The sequence below is a fragment of the Alligator sinensis genome, unplaced genomic scaffold, assembly GCF_000455745.1.
Source record: "Alligator sinensis unplaced genomic scaffold, ASM45574v1 scaffold543_1, whole genome shotgun sequence".
Lineage (NCBI taxonomy): Eukaryota > Metazoa > Chordata > Crocodylia > Alligatoridae > Alligator > Alligator sinensis.
This window is the reverse complement of record NW_005842055.1, coordinates 369,284-388,398: the sequence shown is the minus strand read 5'-3', so window position 1 is coordinate 388,398 and position 19,115 is coordinate 369,284. Positions and strand designations below refer to the sequence as shown.

Sequence of the window (19,115 nt, the reverse complement as noted above, 5' to 3'; positions counted from 1 at the left end):
ATAAGGAACAGGTACAAAGGTTCCTGAGAATGGTCACCCATGTAGGCAGGTATATAAAAAATATTGCAGAGCATACCAACAAACAGAGCACTGCTAAAAAACAACACTCAGTGGACATGGGATGCCAACATGGACAAAGAATTTGCAAAGTTAAAAAAAAAAATGAGATGGCTCCAGTTCAGGTGTTTTTACAGTAAATGAGAAACTAAGTTGTCCACAGCTGGCTCTAAAGAGGGCACTGGGGCAACCCTGTTGCAAAAGTATGGTGAATGGAGCCCAGTGGCATATGCACCCAGAGCCCTCACAGAAAAAGAACGCCTATTATGCACAAATAGAGAAGGAGGCTTTAGGTCTGGTGTGTAGATGCAAAAATATTCGTGTTTTTATATATGGAAGAGCAGTTGTGGCAGAAACTATCCACAAACCTCTAATCATCATTGCAAGAAAGGGGCTTGCTAATATACCTCCCAGACTACAGAGATCTTTTTTTTCCAGTTACAATTATATGATTTGAGATTAGACTATAAACCAGGCAAAGAACAAGTGATTGCAGATATTTTGTCCAGGGAAGTTGACAACACTGTTGATGATACTGAAAAGGAATCTGACATTGTGCATGTCAACGGGATAAATACACACACACGTGTATGTATATATATGTGTATATATATATATAAAATGCGCATGCATATATATATACACACACACACACACATATATACATGTACATATACACACACACATACATACCTACATACATAGATATAAACCAGGATTTGAGGGGATATGGCAAAACTTTGTAGAAGCTATAGCACAGGATGGCACACTGCAGAAGGTTATCAAAGCTATTGCCATTGGATGGTCTGGTCATTATATACCAAGTCCATATTTCCAGTTTAAATCAGAGCTCTCAATGATTGATGGTGTTTTGTTCATGGGTCACAGGATGGTAGTACCTAAAGCACTACAAGCGGATATGATTAAAAGAATATATGAGGGTCACCTGGGCATTGGAAAAAGAAAAAGGAGGGCCAAGGAGGTATTATATTGGCTGCTTATGAACAGTTAGATAGAAAATGCTGTACATAAATGTGACACATAGCAGCCTAAGTATAAGAAGGAACCAAATGTGGATAGACAATGCTATTCAAGAGACATGGTGCAAAGTGGGAATTGATTTGTTTACACTAGCTGGCAAAAATTACCTGTTGAGTTTAGATTATTTTTCTCACTATCTTGAAGTTGCTTTATTAGGTGATATGACTGCAGACCTTAATTCAATCTTTTCCAGACATGGAATTCCACATGGGGTTATGTCTGACAATGGCTCCCAGTTTTTGAGGCACGAATTTAAAACATTTGCATGGGACTATAGTTTTCAGCATGTTACATCAAGCCTGAGATACCCAGTTTAATGGGCTTGTGGAAAATGGTGTCAAGATAATAAAAAGATTATTAAAGAAATCCAAGGACTCAAGTGGTGATCCATATTTAGCAATTCTGAGTTGCAGATCAGCTCCTCTAGCACATGGCCTGTCACTAGCTGAAATTTTATTTAACATAAAGTTAAGAACTAGGATACCCAGACTGCCAGTAACAAAGCAGAGGACTGACATTTACTTTCACAGGTATAAACAATAGGACAAAGCTAAACAAAAAAAATGTACTGTAACCAGGGGTCATGGGCATTGCAGGCACTAAGCCCAATGATGCAGTTCATCTCTATAATGGTATAAAGCTGGGAACAGAAAGCATGGGTTATTAATAAGGTTGCTTCATGATCTCACAACATAGAGACTAAGGATGGACAATCTTTTTGATGTAACAGGACACACTTGCAACACATTCCTGAAAAAGAGAGGAGGATAAGAATAGTGAAGAGCTGGAGACTAGGGGTATGCGAAGTGGGTCAAAGTTGATTTGGATTCAGCCCGATTCAGGGGACAGTGATTCGATTTGTTGATTCAGATCACCATCCCTATTTAATTCAGTTGAATCTGAATCTGAAGATTTGATGCTGATTTGGAGAATCAGCGATTCGGCCATAGACACAGCTTTAAATTTTTTTCTACATACCTCAAGGTACCAGATGGCTTGTGAATGCTGAGATGGTGGGGTGGACAGAGCATCCCACAGGAGCGTTTTGGGGGGGGGGGGCAGGCACATGCTCAGTGGTGGACCCGGAAGTGGACTGACAGTACTTCTGGTCCACTTGCAGGTTTGCCACCGAGCACGCAGGGGATCCCTCCTTGCACCTACCCAGCTCGGCAGTCAGCCACAAGGGGGACGCCAGGTGCCCTCCCCAGACCCAGGAGGCACCAGTCACTGAGTCGGGGTGCAGGAGGGTGTCCCCCGCATGCTCTGTGGTGGACCTAAAAGGGACTGGAAGTGCTTCTAGACCACTTCCGAGTCCACTGCCGAACACGCTGGGGACCCCATCCCGCCACGCTCCCATGGGACGCTCCATCTGCCCCACCATCTCAGTGTGCATGAGCCACCTGGTACCTTGAAGTATGTAGAAAAAACATATAAAGCTGTGTCTATGTCTGAATCATTGAATCTCTCTGAATTGATTTGGAGGGTTCCAATTCAATTTGGAGAGATTAAAGAGTCTCCTGATTAGATTCTGATTCGGAGATTTGGCCGCTGAATCTTCACCAAATCAAATCAGAGACCGAAGTTTCACACAGCCCTATTGGAGAATATACGCAAACAGACTCAGGAAAGTTGCTCAGAGGAGCTACAAGAAGAAACACCTACCTCAGTCACTGAGGAGGATGAAGCAGCATCACACATATCAAACAGACTACACCAAGCACCACAAAGACTTACTGAACAATGTTAATGTTAGTGTTATTCAATGTTAATGTCAGTGTTAGTGTAATTTCTTTATAAAAATGGTTTATTAAAGTTGTGCTGTAGTTAGAAAGCTAGATGTTTACAAAGCAGAGATGTGGCAATAGTACACAGTCTTGTTAAGAAAACAGCTACAGGTAACAAAGATTAGAGTTGTTTGCTTTGTTAATCAGAAGTGGCTGAGACCAGTTGAGAGCAGACAGAGCTGTTGGTTGCTGTAAAGAGTTGTCTGCAAAAACATTGCTAGAGTCTTTCATGAAGAAAGTATTAATAAACAATATTTGCTGTTATAAAGAAGGTGTACTTCTTAACAGCTCTCATAATTACAGGGAGCAGCCTGGCCCCAATCCAGTTGTGTAGGGGGATAGAGGCATGACCCACCATGACCCAGTCCTGCAGAGTTAATGAAGTTTGGCTCAGCCATGATTCAGCTGTGCAGGTTTTGGGAATTTGGCAGTGTGGGAGGGGTGGCAGTATTAATTGCCTCTGCTCCCATGCTACCAAATTTTCAGACTTCGACTTGCTGTCATGTTGAAATTTTTGGATCTTGGTTGCTAGGGCACTTAGAGATAGTTGGCTCAGCTGCAACTGAATCTAGTGTTGGACTCTATTTTATTTTACTTTATTTACAAATGTCTCCAAGAGACGTAATTTGAGTTTCACTTCTACAGGCCTTTAGGTTCAAAATGAAAAGGTAATTCAGACTACATGTTTTTCTTTTAGGCAGAAAAAGCATCTTCTGTGCCTTTCAACTAAAGGCATTAAACTATCACACCCATGGATAGGGATTAAGCCCTGTGGGTTTAGAGCATGTAGTGCTTGTCAACTGGTGTGAAATGCATCATTCTGCTTTAGAGAGGGATGTCAAGGCTGCATTTGCTATAACATTTTTTTCTTTAATCAACACACTTCAATAACACACTTATGTTATCTTTGCTCCTCATTTCACATATGGTGCTTGACACTACCAAAACACAATACTCCCAAAATAGAATGACTGTTATAGTTCCCTTCCATCTGAAATATGCTTTCTTCCATCCCACAACATTTTTGTGCTGTGATGATTAGAGTATGTAATCTTGTTTGCTTGCGTGGACATTGTTACCTAGCAAGCGCAAATCCCAAGTACTGGGGCCACCAATGTTACTATATAGATTAATACCTAAAATTCAATATTAATTCAGAATTGTGGCTTAATTTTTTGGTTCCTCCCTCTCATTTGAATCCAAGAAGATATTTAAACACATGCTCCATTCCATCCCTATTTCTCAAAGTGCTTAAGGGAATCAGTGGGAGTTGACCCCATGATCATTTTTTTTAAATAGAGAGAGATTTAGGCATGATCTTAAATGTTTATATTTATTCTATAGCTTTATGGACTTTAAAGCTAGGAAGAACCACTATGATCAGCTAGTCTGACTTTCAGCATTATATAAGCCAAGAAACCTCACCCAATCTTTTTTGCATGAAGCCAATAACTTTTGCTTGAACTACAAAATATCACCAGGAATTAATGTAGTTGACTACCTACATATCATTACTCCTAAAACCTTTCCATTTTTGCTGCATTCCAAATAGTTATCTCCCATTTTTAAGTCTGACCTACATTTTTATTCACAAATGTATGCTTTAGCATTTCATTATACTAAAAATGTACGATATTTAAATGAGACTGCCATATCAGACTGGTCTATGTAACTAACTAATCCACATCATTCGTTATCACTTTGCCAATGTGTGCATGTCATCTGCAAATTTTCCTAGCAATTATTTTCTTATAGATGACTGATAACAATTTTAAATGACACTGTAGCAAAAACAGATCACTGCAGAATCCTATTAGAAACACTGCAGAGTTTTGTTACCCCCATTTACAAATATTAAGATCTATTGGTTATCCAGATTTTTAAATATCTATTCATTTTGAGCTACATTGAGTTTGTAGAGTATTATTTTTATCAGACATCAAATGCTTCACAACAGTCTGTTTTGTCAGCACAGTTCCTTTTATCAACCAATCTTGCAATCTCATGAAATTGGGGCTCATGTCACCTTTCCTAGTTTCATATGCTATCATTCCTTATAATTGATGCCATATCTTGGATCATATATAACAGTAAAAAACAGCTTTAAACAAGTCATTTTAACTAGAAAAAAATTCTAGTGAAAATCTCCAAAAATTACTCTTGGTCTTTTAAATTAATAATATTCTTCCTGTCCTGAACTGTTGAGTTATATTGATTTGCACTGTTTAACAGTGCAAACGTTCAGATGAGAAGTAACTGGATTTTAATGGTGGGTTATATGATCTTTCTCTGTATAAAATAATATAATTTTTTTATCCTTGGATAAATTAGATATTATAACTAAATATTTACTAGGTATTTATCCTAACCCTCTATTTATTCTCCTAGTTTCCTGTTCAATTATTAAAAACCAACAAACAAAAAATGACATCTGTTAATAAAACATTATTGTACAATACACACACACGAGAAGGAACCAATGTGAAAAATATAAATAAAATATAAATATAAAAGAAATCACAGGACAACTTATAAGAGATATATGATCTAGGTCCGAGGATGGGATTTTTCTTTTTATCTGACCAATTCTATCATCATTAAGCATTTCCAAATGTCACTGAAATCAACACCAGTTTAAATACACTGAGAGATTTACAAGAGTGTTTAGTATATATCTATACATGCAGCCTTTAATCCCAGGTGCAGAGGATGATTGGTGAATGGGTAGTAAGGGTTACATGACTAAAGCCTAAGCTTGAGAGAGTTTTTATTTGTATCAGTAGTTGAACTATTGAATAATAAAGAATCAGTCATTATGGTCTCAATCCTGCAAAGACTAAATTCAAAAGCAAAACATCTGTGTTTACAGGTTAACAGACAAAGATGGGCAAAGATGGGCAGGAGGTATAAATGCACAGAGATGACTCTTGAAAAACAAGTCACTGGTAAATAATGTCTTTATTCCTGTTGCATAAGGACCATCAAAAAAGAGGACCATCAATATACTTCACCTCTGAGAGATTAGCATGTAGTGACACCCAGGTGAAAGTGGGCTCTCTGTAGGAGCCAGGCATGTGAAGAGACTGAAAGGTAGGGACCTGTTACACATTAATTTAGGTAGCTCCTGGAGCTCTTAACCCCTGCAACTTAAATTCACATCACCCCAGGGAAGGTTTATTTCTGATGTGTTACCCAATTCATGTTCCATTAATGTGGAGCCACTCCCCACAGATAACCTGCCCAAGTTGCAGTCCTCCAGCATTCCAGAATACAGCTTCTCTTCCCCAACCATCCTGTTCTGTACAGACAGCCTTTCCACCCCCTGAACTCTACTTCCCAAGGGGCAGTTTGGACACCGAGCCAACTCCCCCTCCCACCACAGGGGTGTGACCTTCCCCCACACAGGAGTTTCATAGACATTAGGGCTGGAAGGGACCTTGGAAAATCATCATGTCCAGCCCCCTGCCCCAGGGGCAGGAAGTCAGCAGGGATCATAGGATCCCAGCAAGCTAAGCATCCAAATTTCTCTTGAAGGCGTTCAAAGTAGATGCTTGAACCACATCTGGTGGCAGCCTATTCCAAACCTTGGGGGCTTGGACAGTAAAGAAATTCTTCATTATGTCCAGCCTGAAATGGTCATGGAGGAGTTTGTGACCATTCAAACTTGTTATATATTGGGGCGCTCTGGTGAACAGACATTCCCCCAGATCCTGGTGAGTACACCTTATAAACTTATAGGAAGCCACCAGATCACCCCAGAGCCTGTGCTTTTCCTGGCTGAAGAGTCCCATGGCTCTCAGCCTTTCATCATAAGGTCTGTTTTCCTGACCTCTGATCATGCATGTGGCTCTCTTCTGGACTCTCTCAAGCTTCTTCACATTCTTTTTGAATTGTGGAGCCCAAAACTGGACACAGTACTCCAGCTGTGGCTTCACCAAGGTCAAGTACAATGGGAAATGGCATTCTGGGATTTGCTTAAGAAGCATCTATGGATGCAAGCCAGCATTTTGCTCACTTTATTAGCCGCAGCATCATATTGAAGGCTCATGTTCATCTTGTGGTCAGTCATGAACTCCAAGTCCCTTTCGTCCATAGAGCTAGCCAGCGTAGCACTGCCGAGCCTATAACCATGTTGTGGATTTTTCTTCCCAAGGTGGAGAACCTTGCATTTTTTGGTGTTAAACACCATCAGGTTCTCATCCACCCATTTCTTGAGCCTGTCAAGGTCAGCCTGGATCACCCTCCTGTCCTTAGGTGTGGGCGCTTTACCCCAAAGTTTGGTGTCATCAGCGAATTTGGCCAGTTCACTTCTGTTACTAATGTCTGCATCATTAATGAAGATGTTGAAAAGTGTTGGCCCAAGGACAGAGCCTTGAGGGACCCTGCTGGTCACAGCATACCACGATGATTGACTTCTGCCAACTACCAGCCTCTGGGTCTGACCACGGAGCCAATTCATCAGCCAGCGGATTGTGGTGAAGCCAAGGCCGGGGTGCTATCCCATGCAAACAGCCTGCAGAGCTCATGCCAGCTAGCCAAGTCATAGGGCATAGATGAGTCCAGGAGTGGGGTCTAGGCGGAATGGGGAGGGAACAGGGTAGGGGGACAGATTGGATTCCATGAACTGGAGTTTCCTTCGCAGGGCAGGGGTAGCTACTCCAAAAGCATCTTGCCCTCACTGTTCCCACCTACCAGCCATTCTGGGAAGCAAGACCAGCACCCTCCACACCCCAATCCCAAATCCTTATTTAAGAAACATGATACCTTCTTTAATTTACTTCCCCTTTAATTCTTTTTAATTTACTTTTTATTTTATTCTTCAGTGGCTGACTTCCTTCCTTTCACCATCCTTCCTCCATCCCCATTTCCTTTCCACCATCCATTTCATTACTCACCCTTATCCTAGTTTCTCCACCTTTCAGCTTCTCCACCTCCCCGCCCCCACTCCACCCCCCCTCCCCCACTCCCTCTTAGTGCAGGGACAGAAGCCTGTCCTGGCTTACTGCCCTGCAGTGGCAACTCACAGCTGTAGACCTTCAGACCCCTGCTTGCCAATTCTCTAGTTGCAACTCACAGATATGCAGGTAGTGGATAGTCATAGAAAATGTTAGTCTTAAGGTGTGCCTATTCCAAACTCAAGCTAGCACTAATACCAATGTTTAAACTGCTCAAAGTGCAACATGTTACAAGGCCCCTACAGTGGCAGGTATAGGAACTGGCTGATAAGTGTCTGTCCTGAGCACCCCAATTTGCTTTCTGGATGGACAGGATTAAGGTATGACTAGAAAAAGTTCTAAGTTGGAATGAAACACTTGCACAGTAGAGATCTTCTTTTGCATATGGAAAGTTGGCCAGGTTCCTGTACATGAAAAAACAGGTGATATTCAAAGCATTCTCACCATGGAGTTCCCATGATAAATCACCACTAGCATTTGCCAGTAACCCCAGATATTGCACTGGTGAATCTAGTGCAGTGGACTCCTAAACTAGGCCAGATGAAAATGAAAAGGATAAGAATTTCTACTGCATATGAAGTTCCTTTCTTATGTTCATTGTTATGTTTTTTTATGTCTCCTATTCAAGTACAGGGGAGAGGACTTAGAAATTAGATCCTATGTTGAAGAGTTGATGCTGGACTCAAAACGCATGCTTGTGCCAAAACAGCCAAGGAGAGACCCCAAGTAATAAAAGAGGAATGGCCTACTGATTTACTTAACCCTAGAAGGCAAATGCATATATATTTGGCTTTGTCATTAGAGACTTAGATGCAGTATACAATAAGGGGCTTTGGAAGAAAGCCACATCTATGATACTAGATTGAAGAGATCTGGCATTTGAAGTCCTTGGGTAGATGTCACTGTTAATCCTAGAACAGATGTTTGATCCTTGGACCCAAAGAATGATGGCTTGGGGCAAAAATGAAGCCATTTCAAACTGCTATGTAACTTGGACCCAAGAACAGCCTTCAGAGGTCTGCTTTCAGAGGTCTGCTAGGACTGAGCTACCATTCCTAGAAAATCCAGGGAATGAAAGCCCAACATACAACAAAGAGCAGGAGACTGGCTCATTTGGGCATATTGCCAGCAAACATGTGCCTGTGATTCTGTAGTAGAATTAGGTCAAATCGACCACATCGTAAAATCATGCACAAATTCAATCCTTAGCATAGTTCTATTGCTGCTGAAAGCCTGAGGATTCTTGCAGAAACCTGGGAAAGTTAAAATGCCCCATCTATCCATCTAAAATAAAAAGAAAACTCATGTAGGTTCATGTACTCTCATGAACTTCCCTTTTGTAATTTCATATAACAAAAACAGTAGCAACAACTATTTTGTATTTATGTGGCTCCTTTCAAAAATAAACAATTACTATATTACATAGTAATTGAGTTAAGAGTACCCTAGTAGATAAGAGATCTATTTAGATTGCTAAGTCACTCATTCAAAATTTAGAAAATTCAACATTTAAATTTGTTCTTGAAATCTTAATTCAGCTTTAATTCAGAACCAGCTCTGGCATTCATTCTTCCTCTCAGTTGTTGGAAGTGGAAGGAGTTCTAGCTCTGTGTCATGCCCCTGAGAAAAAAGGATGAGCTGCTTATATGAGATAACCATGTCTTTATGAGTTACCTGGGTCCTGCACCATGCAGTACTCCCAAAGAGTACATTGCTTACAAGTTTTTTTTTTGGAGGGGGCATGCAGGTCTGATACCTAAATTAGGAACTGTATTTTAGCGTGGAGTAATACAAAGAGCCTGATATATTTACATTATACAAATCTCAAATAGAAATTTCCAAATAGCTTTCCTCATTTGTTGTATAATGTTGACCAGGGCAACACAGTGAAAACAGACTATTTAAAAAATGAAATGGTTTAACACCATTTGTGTGTCGCATTTACTATGTCCAGGCATTTCAGAGGTAAAGATCTGAACGGGACTATTTTCCCCACTTATTAGAAACAGAAGAAAAGGGGGATGGATTAGTGCTGTCATTGCCTTCAAGGACATGTAAAGCCTCTCCCAATGACAGATATATTTGATGCATTTTAAATGTCACTTATTTTCAGCATGCATTTTCCAGTACTAGATACCCTGTAAAAACCTTTAACACATATGGTATGACTTGAAAGAAAAATTGCCTTTTATAGAAGGCTGCATTTCAAAACTGAGGGATGCAGCTAAATTGTATCCATTAAACTCATTTTGGATCAAATTAGTATTGCTGGATGTGTCAGAAAATGGACACTTATTGACACCAGAATGCACTTTTCAATATGGAATATACTAAAAATATATTCCCCATTCCCAGTGCTAAAATGAATGCCTTGTTTCAGGACAAAAATAAAGGGTTTTTTTCTAACCAGTAATAACAATGTCAGGCTGTTAAAAAGACAGTATGGGATAAAGAGATATTGGACAATATTTTGACACTGATGAGTTATGGGAAAAGGCACCTGGGACCTGGTATATGGACAAGATTGTTCTTTTCTCCTAAGAAAATCTTAGTCAACAAATTTGGAAAGAATTGGTGTAAGAAATAACCATTAAAGAATTTATACTTACGTTTGCTTGGACAATGACTAAATACCGCGTTTTCTCTTCATAATTTAGTCTCTCTCGTAAAACTACAGCTCCAGACAAAGTTAGAGGGATGTCAAAGGTCTTATTTGATGTCTGCAAAAGAAACAAAAAAACAAAATACAAGTATATGCTATATGGTAGGATTAAATAATTACAGTGTTTTTATTGATTTATCTATTATAAAAGTTATATATGGGCACTTTCTGATTAGTTCATTTTTAAGTTTTTTGTACAAATTAATCAAGGTCCTCCCTCAGCCCATGAAGATCAAGTTATCTTCAACTGAATCTCATAAGAAAATGTGTAAAAGTATAACTTCTGCTGTTGCTCCTGCTTATATGTCTGTATGTGTTTTTTTTAATTTTATTGCATATTGTAATTCATCAACTTGCAAAGGATCCCTATAAGCAAAGCTCCTATATTTCCTTTTCATTAAATCTTGTTCAAGTAGTAAGAAGATGGGAAGGATAGAGATTTCAGACTGGCTTTTCTATTTTGCAATGGGCATTCTTGCTTTTTGATGTCTACATTCTTTCCATTTCGATGTTTTTTCTTGCTGCATAGACAGTATTTCCAAGCATCACAGTTTAAGATCTCAATATCATTTTATTTTTCATTTCTTATTCTTTTGCAAAACCCCTGCATATCCCAAATGTTGTAGAAAGAGGCTAAAAACTAAATGAAAGGAAAGCATATACCCTATCATTCAGAACTTGGTTAGCAAAGATTTAAGCATGTGTATATTTCACTGATTTTAGTCCTCTGCTGAAAAAAGTTATAATTACTCATGTGATTAAAGTTAAAAGTGAATGTAACAGTTTGCTGAAAAGAAGCCTTACTTACTTTTTATCTTATTTAATCAAAGGTGAAATTCTATTTCCTCTACACCTTCGTTTTGAAAGGCAGGATTTTCAGTAGCACTACTAATTTTTTTTTAAATGCCATTGTATGCAAACCTAAAATGAGTTATTGTGACAATTGATTCTTTTGAAAATGTGTCAACTGGAAGCTGAAACAAGATTTAGGAGACAAGATCTAGAAACTGTTCTCAGTACTTTTACTAACTTCCACCTTGGCATTAAGGAAATTAAAGCACAGAAAGATTCCCATCTTCAAAATGCAAATTATATTTAATTTAATCTACAGGAACGAAGTAAATGTTATGTTTTCAGTGAAAATGAAAACATTTCATTCAATGAAATTCTTTCAATGAAAAAATGTATTTCTTTCAATGAAAAATACTGCAGAACAACAAAGTATTAGTTTCCTTAAAAAAAGGGATATTGCAGCACATTTTTGCCCTGTAATGCTGTTTCTTTAAGCAGCAATTTGATTTTCAGTCAACAAGTGGTTGCCATAATAAGTTGGCAACATTACAGATACCGTTTGTTAAATTCATAGACAATCAAACTGTACAAAGTCATTTTTTGTAGGACAAAAACAAACACAAACAACAAAAACATACTGAAAAACCTATTCAGATGAAAATGCTTTACACAAGAACAAGAGGGAAATTAAAGCCGAAGCAATGAGACAAGGGAAAGGATAGAAGAGTAATATGAAATATGCCTCAAGGTAAGAAAACTATAAATGGTAAAGTTGTCAAAGGAAGTTAAGTTTCAAGCTTAGCAACCTTGACATTGTGTTTTCAGATTGCAGGCAGGTGTACAGTCTGAATGAAGTAACTTATTTTTTTTCTTCAGGTGCTTCAGTGTAAAAAACAAACAACCCCCTCACCCAAAACAGCACTTCAGTTAAAATCTAGCATAGCTTACGCACAACTTATTTTGAGCAAGAAAAAAACTTCTTTGGTTTTCATCACCACTTAAATGTAAGCCCAAAGATATACTAAGTAGAATGACCTCATGACTCAGCTTTAGAAACTAATTCCTACAAAACTCTTGCATGACAATGCTTTAGAATTTTATTCTTTAAAGTAACAAAACAAAAAGAGTATTGAATTAAAAAAGAAAATGCTGCTGACAAAATATGTTCTACACTTCCAAAGACTGAAAACAAGGGAAAAATTATTTAGACAGAGTTTCTGGAGATAGTATTATTGTTCAAACTTTGAGGCCATGGACAGAATTTACATATATACCAATTTAAGTGATTGAAAACCAGTTTAACATGCAACAGAACAGATCAGTTCAAAGAAATTGGTTTCCAAATGGCTGAACCAGCTTTAACTAACCTGGATGGACATAGTATCAGATTTGCCTGTTTTAGGTTAAACTGGTTTTAGTTAAACTGGTTTATATAATTTCTGTCCCAGATTGCCTCCTGAATCAAGTTACCTCAGAGTTCCCCAGCATCCCAAGATACTTTGCAGCTGTGGGCTGTGCGGTCTGCTCCAGAGGAGCAGAGCTGAGGCAATAAAGCCTCTGCTCCTTAGCCTGCACCTGTCAACCCAGAAGGATGAAGGGAAAGGGAATGGACCCCCAGGACCTCCTAGCCTGGGTTTGCACACTGCAGAGGGTGAGGGAAAGCCCACACAGTGCGGGGCTCTTTGTCCCCCGACAATCTGGTGAGTGGGGCTGGGATGAGAATGTGCCCCCCAGCCCAGCACTGCCCTCACCTGGAACTCTCATACTGGGTTGTATGGACAGGCAACCTGTCTGGGGGACTCCATCCCACTCTCTCCTGTGCCAGGGGCTGAGCAGGAGGTGGGGATTCCTTTCAGCTCCCCAGGCCTGCCTCAGTTCCTGATTCAATTCAGTGGAGATTCGGCCCAATTCAGTGGTTGAATCTCTGAATTGGAATTGAATCAGAGGACCAATTAATCTCTCCGAATCAACTCAGAACCCTGCAAATTGATTTGGAGAGATTCAAACAGATTTGGAGATTCGGATGCAGATACAGTTTTAAATGTTTTTTCTACATACCTCTAGGTAGCAGGTGCTCTGAATGCTGCAGTGCTAGGGCAGATGCAGTATCCCACAGAAGCACGGGGAGCTCCCCAGTGCACTTGGCAGCAGACCCAGAAGTGGACCAGAAGTACTTCCGGTCCACTTCCTGGTCCACAACGAGCACACGGGGGGCCCCCCATTTCCCCCCAGCTTGATGACTGGTGCCTCCTGGGTCTGGTAGGGCACCCAAGGTCCCCCTGCAGCTGATCGCTGAGCTGGAGAGGCACAGAGGGGGTCCCAACGTGCTGCCTGGCAGACTCAGAAGTGGACTGGAGGTAATTCTGGTCCACTTCCAGTTTCGCTGCTGAGGACACTGAAGACCCCCCCCCCCTTCCCCCATGCTCCTGTTGGATGCTTCATCCACCCCAGCATCCCAATGATCACGAGCCACGCTGCTACATCAAGGTATATAGAAAAAAACTTTTAAAGCTACACCTGTGTCCGAATCACTGATTCGCTGAATCAGCATCGAATCTTCAGACTTCGATTTAGCCAAATTGAATCAGGGACAGTAATCCAAATCAATGGATCAAATCACTGTCCTCGATTCAGGCCAAATCTGAATTGAATAGGTCCCATTTCACACAGCCCTATTACTCGAGCGGAACAAACCTGGTTTATCTGACAAGGTTACAGAAGTAACAAGATGCATTTATTGAATATTCTTTGAGAATGCTTGGCAGTAAGACTTAATTAAAATATTCAGAATAGAGTCCTGAGACACAAAGTTTAAAATGTTAAAACAGAATCAACCTGCAAGCCAGTCAGTGAGTGTTTTGACTCAGGTGTGCAAAACAGATATGATTCCTGAAATCCACTTAAACTGCATAGATTAAGAGAAAGCCAGGTCAAAGCTTCTTTTGCCCCATTTACCATGAGACATTTCTACAGGTGCTTTGAAAAATGCTGGGTACTGTGACACTTCCAGTTGTATAAGTGACAAAATGCATGTCAGCACTGAGAAAATGGTTGATGTGCACTTTTGAAGTAAAATATCTCAGAGGTGCTTTAGTTCAAAAGTGCACCATCACCAATTTCTGTGTACTGATGCACATTTCACCATGTATACAACTGCACACAGTGCAGCACAGTGCATGTCAGCTCATGTGTGGAGCAGACTCAATTAATCAAGTCTGCACAGAAGCAATGAATCTCCAGCACACCACCGAACAAAAAAATGTGTGTATAAATACCCAAGGATAACAAAGATTACTGAATGCTGCAATGTCTTTTATACCCCCTAGCAGAAAAACAGGCAAAAAAACAAAAAAAAAAATCAGTAGTTAACACCTTCAAAACATTTGTCAATGGCTTACAAGATTTTCTTGTCAAAGACATTTGTCTGTGATGATATTTTTATACTAGATGGAAATATGTTGTACTTATGAAAGTAATGACATATCATTCATATGACCCCTGTTTGTACAAGAGGATAGTGTTAAGTAAATATCAAAATAGTCTACATGTAGAAGCTTCAAAAAACAAGTTCTGATCTCGAGTGAACCTTCTCAGAGATTAGTACATATATACATTTATGCATTCACACATTAGATTCTCACTGACTTCCAATTTGCCTCTATTTTTAGAGTTCAGCTTTACAAAGACTTTAAGTGCTTTCCTACTTTCTGTTAGATCTTCACATTATGGTTTGCCAAATCAAGAGCCTACCGCTGTGTGTAGCATTTCATCCAATGCACACACATAGGGAGCTGTCCATGGGCATAAAGCCAAGACTGCATATAAGTTTTTGTTTGTAGTGGTGGAAAATGATTGCAGGAGAGGAAGAAATACATTCAGCCTGCAGCCTCCCTTCTCCCCTGCTCTTCACCCTTTCCTGAGACTAGGATGATTCTGGTCTAGGGAAAGCGTGGGCTGCTTCAGTCCTTCTGTTTCCATGGGGGACTGTAGCAGCTAGGTAAAAGCTCCTGCCTGCTTCTCATACCAGAGACTCAGAAGCACGCTTTGAAAGTTGTCTGGCTGGGAGTACTTCTTCACTTTTTTGTGTGTATTGCCATTGTTAGGTAAAGTAAAACAATGCACATAATTTGGGAGACAACAGCTAGAACAGGAAAAAAATAGCTAAGTCTGGGACCAAGAAAGGACTATATTGAAATAGCCAAAGATAAGAAATGAAAATTAACATTAAGAAAGAAAAACAAACAAACAAACATACAGGATCCCCATGAGTCTGTAAATTTGACAGCTGGAGAAGAGTAGCAGCATTAACTGCTCCCACAGCCACAGCAATAACTCTGTCCCCTCTACCCCACTGCTAAATTTATAGACCCAAGGGGAGCCTGTGGTCCAAATGATATAGCTCTATGTTCTAGGTTGCGCTGGCGTGCAGCTGCTCTGCAGTTGGATCTGGCATCCAGGGTCACACTGTCATGCCAGATCACACCTGTAGACTGATCCACGTGCCAGCCCCACTCATGGGATATATCCAACAGATTGGCCCTGCACTACTTATCTGGCCTGCAGTGCTGAAGAGGTTGAATACCGCTGGCCTAAATCAATAAATCACAATCACCTCTTCTACCCCCAACATAAACCAAAGTAAATTAGTCTATGAATTTCTCAGATCTATAATTTGATTGGAACCTTTCATAAAAGTTTTATTGAACAGGATGAATTTGCTTCCTAACTACATAACTTCCGCAATCATTTAAGAATTAAACTTTAAATAAGAAATCAAACAAAAATCAGATTAATTTACTGCTGGTTTCTTCAACAGCAATAAAAAATGATAATGAACCTTGTTTAAGAGTAGGGGGAACAGCATCAGATATTATAGGGACTTTTTTGTCTTTTTCAATTATTGGAACCATTACACTCCTATAGTAGCCAGGCACGAGATAGATCCAAAGCATTTATTTCTCATCACAACTAATAACATTTTATATCTGGTTAAGAAAGTTATGCAAATTTTCTATAGAACAGGTACTAAGACAGAGGAAAGTAATTAGGAAACTGACTCAATATACTCAAATTTACTTGCAATCTCTGGAGATCAGTCATGAAATAATTGCAAATTTTGTTGCAAATATAAAAATGGCAGGATATTGACCAAAGGCCCTTTTGATTCCCTTTAAGACGCATTCCAGGGAAGGTATCATGCTGTAAATCTTTCAAATTTAAATGTTACAATTTTAGGCCAGTTTTCCTTATTCTATGCTTAGTTGAATGTAATCAATATCACTTGTTACTGTATATTTTGAGCTGTAATATTTCAAAGTGCACATAAATTACTATATAATGGAAGGATCAATAGTGTCTAAATGTTTTACAATGTATCTGTACCAGGAGAGCTGGACCTGGATGTAAATGAACATTCTAAGTGTGTTAAGATATACAGATACAGCAAGAAAAGAACCTAACAGAGTCTGCTAGGAGATCTTATACCCTTGAACATCCCTACTAAAATTTGTTATGAACACAGGAGTCAATGGTTAGGGAAATTAATGTAGGTTCACTAAGGAGCATTTATTGAACCATAGACACAAGTTTCATGCACCCCTGGGGCTGGGAGATTGCAGCAGATGCATCTTCAAGCCATGCGGTATGTGAGACACCCCTATGGCTGGAAGCCATTAACAGCTAAATTGAGTCCCATCTGCGGCAGCTTGCTTCTTGCCAGTGCAGGGGGAGCCCAGGATCAGGCTCTCCCTGCACTGGCAATAAGTCATGATGGGATCTAATGCATAATCCCACAGTTGTGCCTCCTGCTACATACTTGGATTACATATTAGATCCAAATACACCTTTATATCTCCACATGTAGAGAGGGCCTGTAATATTCCAATTTATTTCAAGAGTTATACAAATTAGATATATTTCAATTCAGAAAACAAGTAGTATCAATCTGAGTTGAGTATCAGCTGTCAATATTTAAAAAAAATATGAAATTAAATAAAAATCTATGTAATCTATTAAAATAATGACAAGACATGACATGCCATATCATGCACTACTGCTACTAAGTTGTCAAGAAAAGGGAAAGAATGAAAAGAAAAGAAGTGAATATTCCAAATTTCCCAAAACAAAATTGTTTTGGGTAATTTGTTTTCACAGAACATGCCATTGAAACAGACATGACTTTGCAAAAACACTATTTTAATCAAGACAGCATTTTCTGATGGAAATCTTGAGTGATAACTTTCCAACCCACTCTATTTAATGGCATCACATTATGCTCTAATGTATAATATTCATAAGCAGAACCATCACAATGCATTAAAACATTGAAAAGTAATTATGGTTAATGCATAAATGTTCTACCTTAGAATTTCCATTCAACAATTTCAGGTTGGGATCTTGAAAATCAGTATGCTCCCAAATTACTTAGGTTTGTTTTTGGGTTTTTTTTTAATATTACACACCTGTTTGTATTTGTAGTTGGATGGCAACAACTACAGAATGGAGAGCATGTGTGATAATTAAAATAGATCTGAAATAGGTAAAAAATTAAATAAAGTAAAATCCTTGATGATCTGGAAAAACAGTCAATTGTTTTCAGGAATACTTTATTGTCTTCAGGAAGTTTGTATACTGAAAACTTCTGAGATGAAATCAACAGAAACACATTTTTTAGAAAGGAGATTACTTGCAATTTGCTGCATTAGTCCTGGCAATTTTGTGCGTTTTGAAAGGTTACTTACATCTTTGCATTAATAATGTACTACATTAATAATGTACAACTTCTGCTTAGTAATACATTATATCAGCACTCTGCCTACTACATAACAATTTTAAACCCTATTTAAAAAGACAAAACATTAATAATATTTTTTTTTTTTTAAATGCAACTTCTGGAAGCATTCTGCTGCGCCACTTCTACTAGCTAGCTAAAAACTGTTACTCCTTGCAACATTATCATCCATCATTTTAATTTTCAGTGTCCTATATAAAAGATGCAAGGAGGAAAATTACGTTAAAAATTGGGTGAGAGTGAACTTTTCTACCACCCTAGTGGGCTGTTCCACAGCAACAAAGCAAGCATCTGTAGTTGCTTTGACCAAAAGGGTCTCTGACACATTCCAATTCTACCTCTACTCAAAGAATGAGAACAGAAGCAACTGGAGCCAATGTCCATGTTGGACACTGTCTTGAGGATAGAGGAACATATACTGTCTTGTGGGAAGATGGATGTTTTGACTGACAACAGTGTCTTTATTTTTCCAGCCTAAATTTTTAGCTAGAATAAGAATATAATTTAGGCAATAGGAATGTGGTATGGGATGGAAAGGAATACAGGCAATTCAGTTAGCCTTTAATTAGCCACTATTAGCAATAAGAAGGTGGGGAGAGAAAAAGGGGGATTTCAACAGATAGCTACAATGACAGGAAAGCACATACTTAAAAAGGCACTAATAAAAGATGATTAAATGAACCACTGGGGATAAGAAAATATAACACGTAATGAGCATCTCAGCTAAAATGGCAGCATTTGGGAATAAGGAAAACCAAAAGGTCTCCTTATGCCTCTGCAGTGGTCATCTTTGTAGATCAGCATTTCCCAACCCATATCCTGCAGCACACTGGTGTACTGTCAGGCAAGTCCACACGTGCCACAGCATTTTGGGCTGGAGCTATGCCCCCTGCCTGGAGCCATTCCCCCCATCTGCTGCTGCTGTGGACACAGATAGATGGAAAGCATGGCTCCAGTCCAAAATGTTGTCCAGGTGGCCATGTGCAACACCCCCCCCCCCCAATTGGGGGACATTGGCCCCCATGATTCTCCCC

General features: G+C 39.3%; 1 protein-coding gene across 1 annotated transcript in view; it reads right to left on the bottom strand.

The window, feature by feature from the left end:
- PCDH15 (protocadherin related 15) overlaps positions 1-19,115 on the bottom strand; it is a 922,022-nt gene that overhangs the window by 551,293 nt on the left and 351,614 nt on the right. Inside the window, exon 8 of the mRNA XM_025203355.1 lies at positions 10,447-10,557. Within this exon, the coding sequence (XP_025059140.1) occupies positions 10,447-10,557 (111 nt within the window). The remainder of the gene's footprint in view (positions 1-10,446; positions 10,558-19,115) is intronic.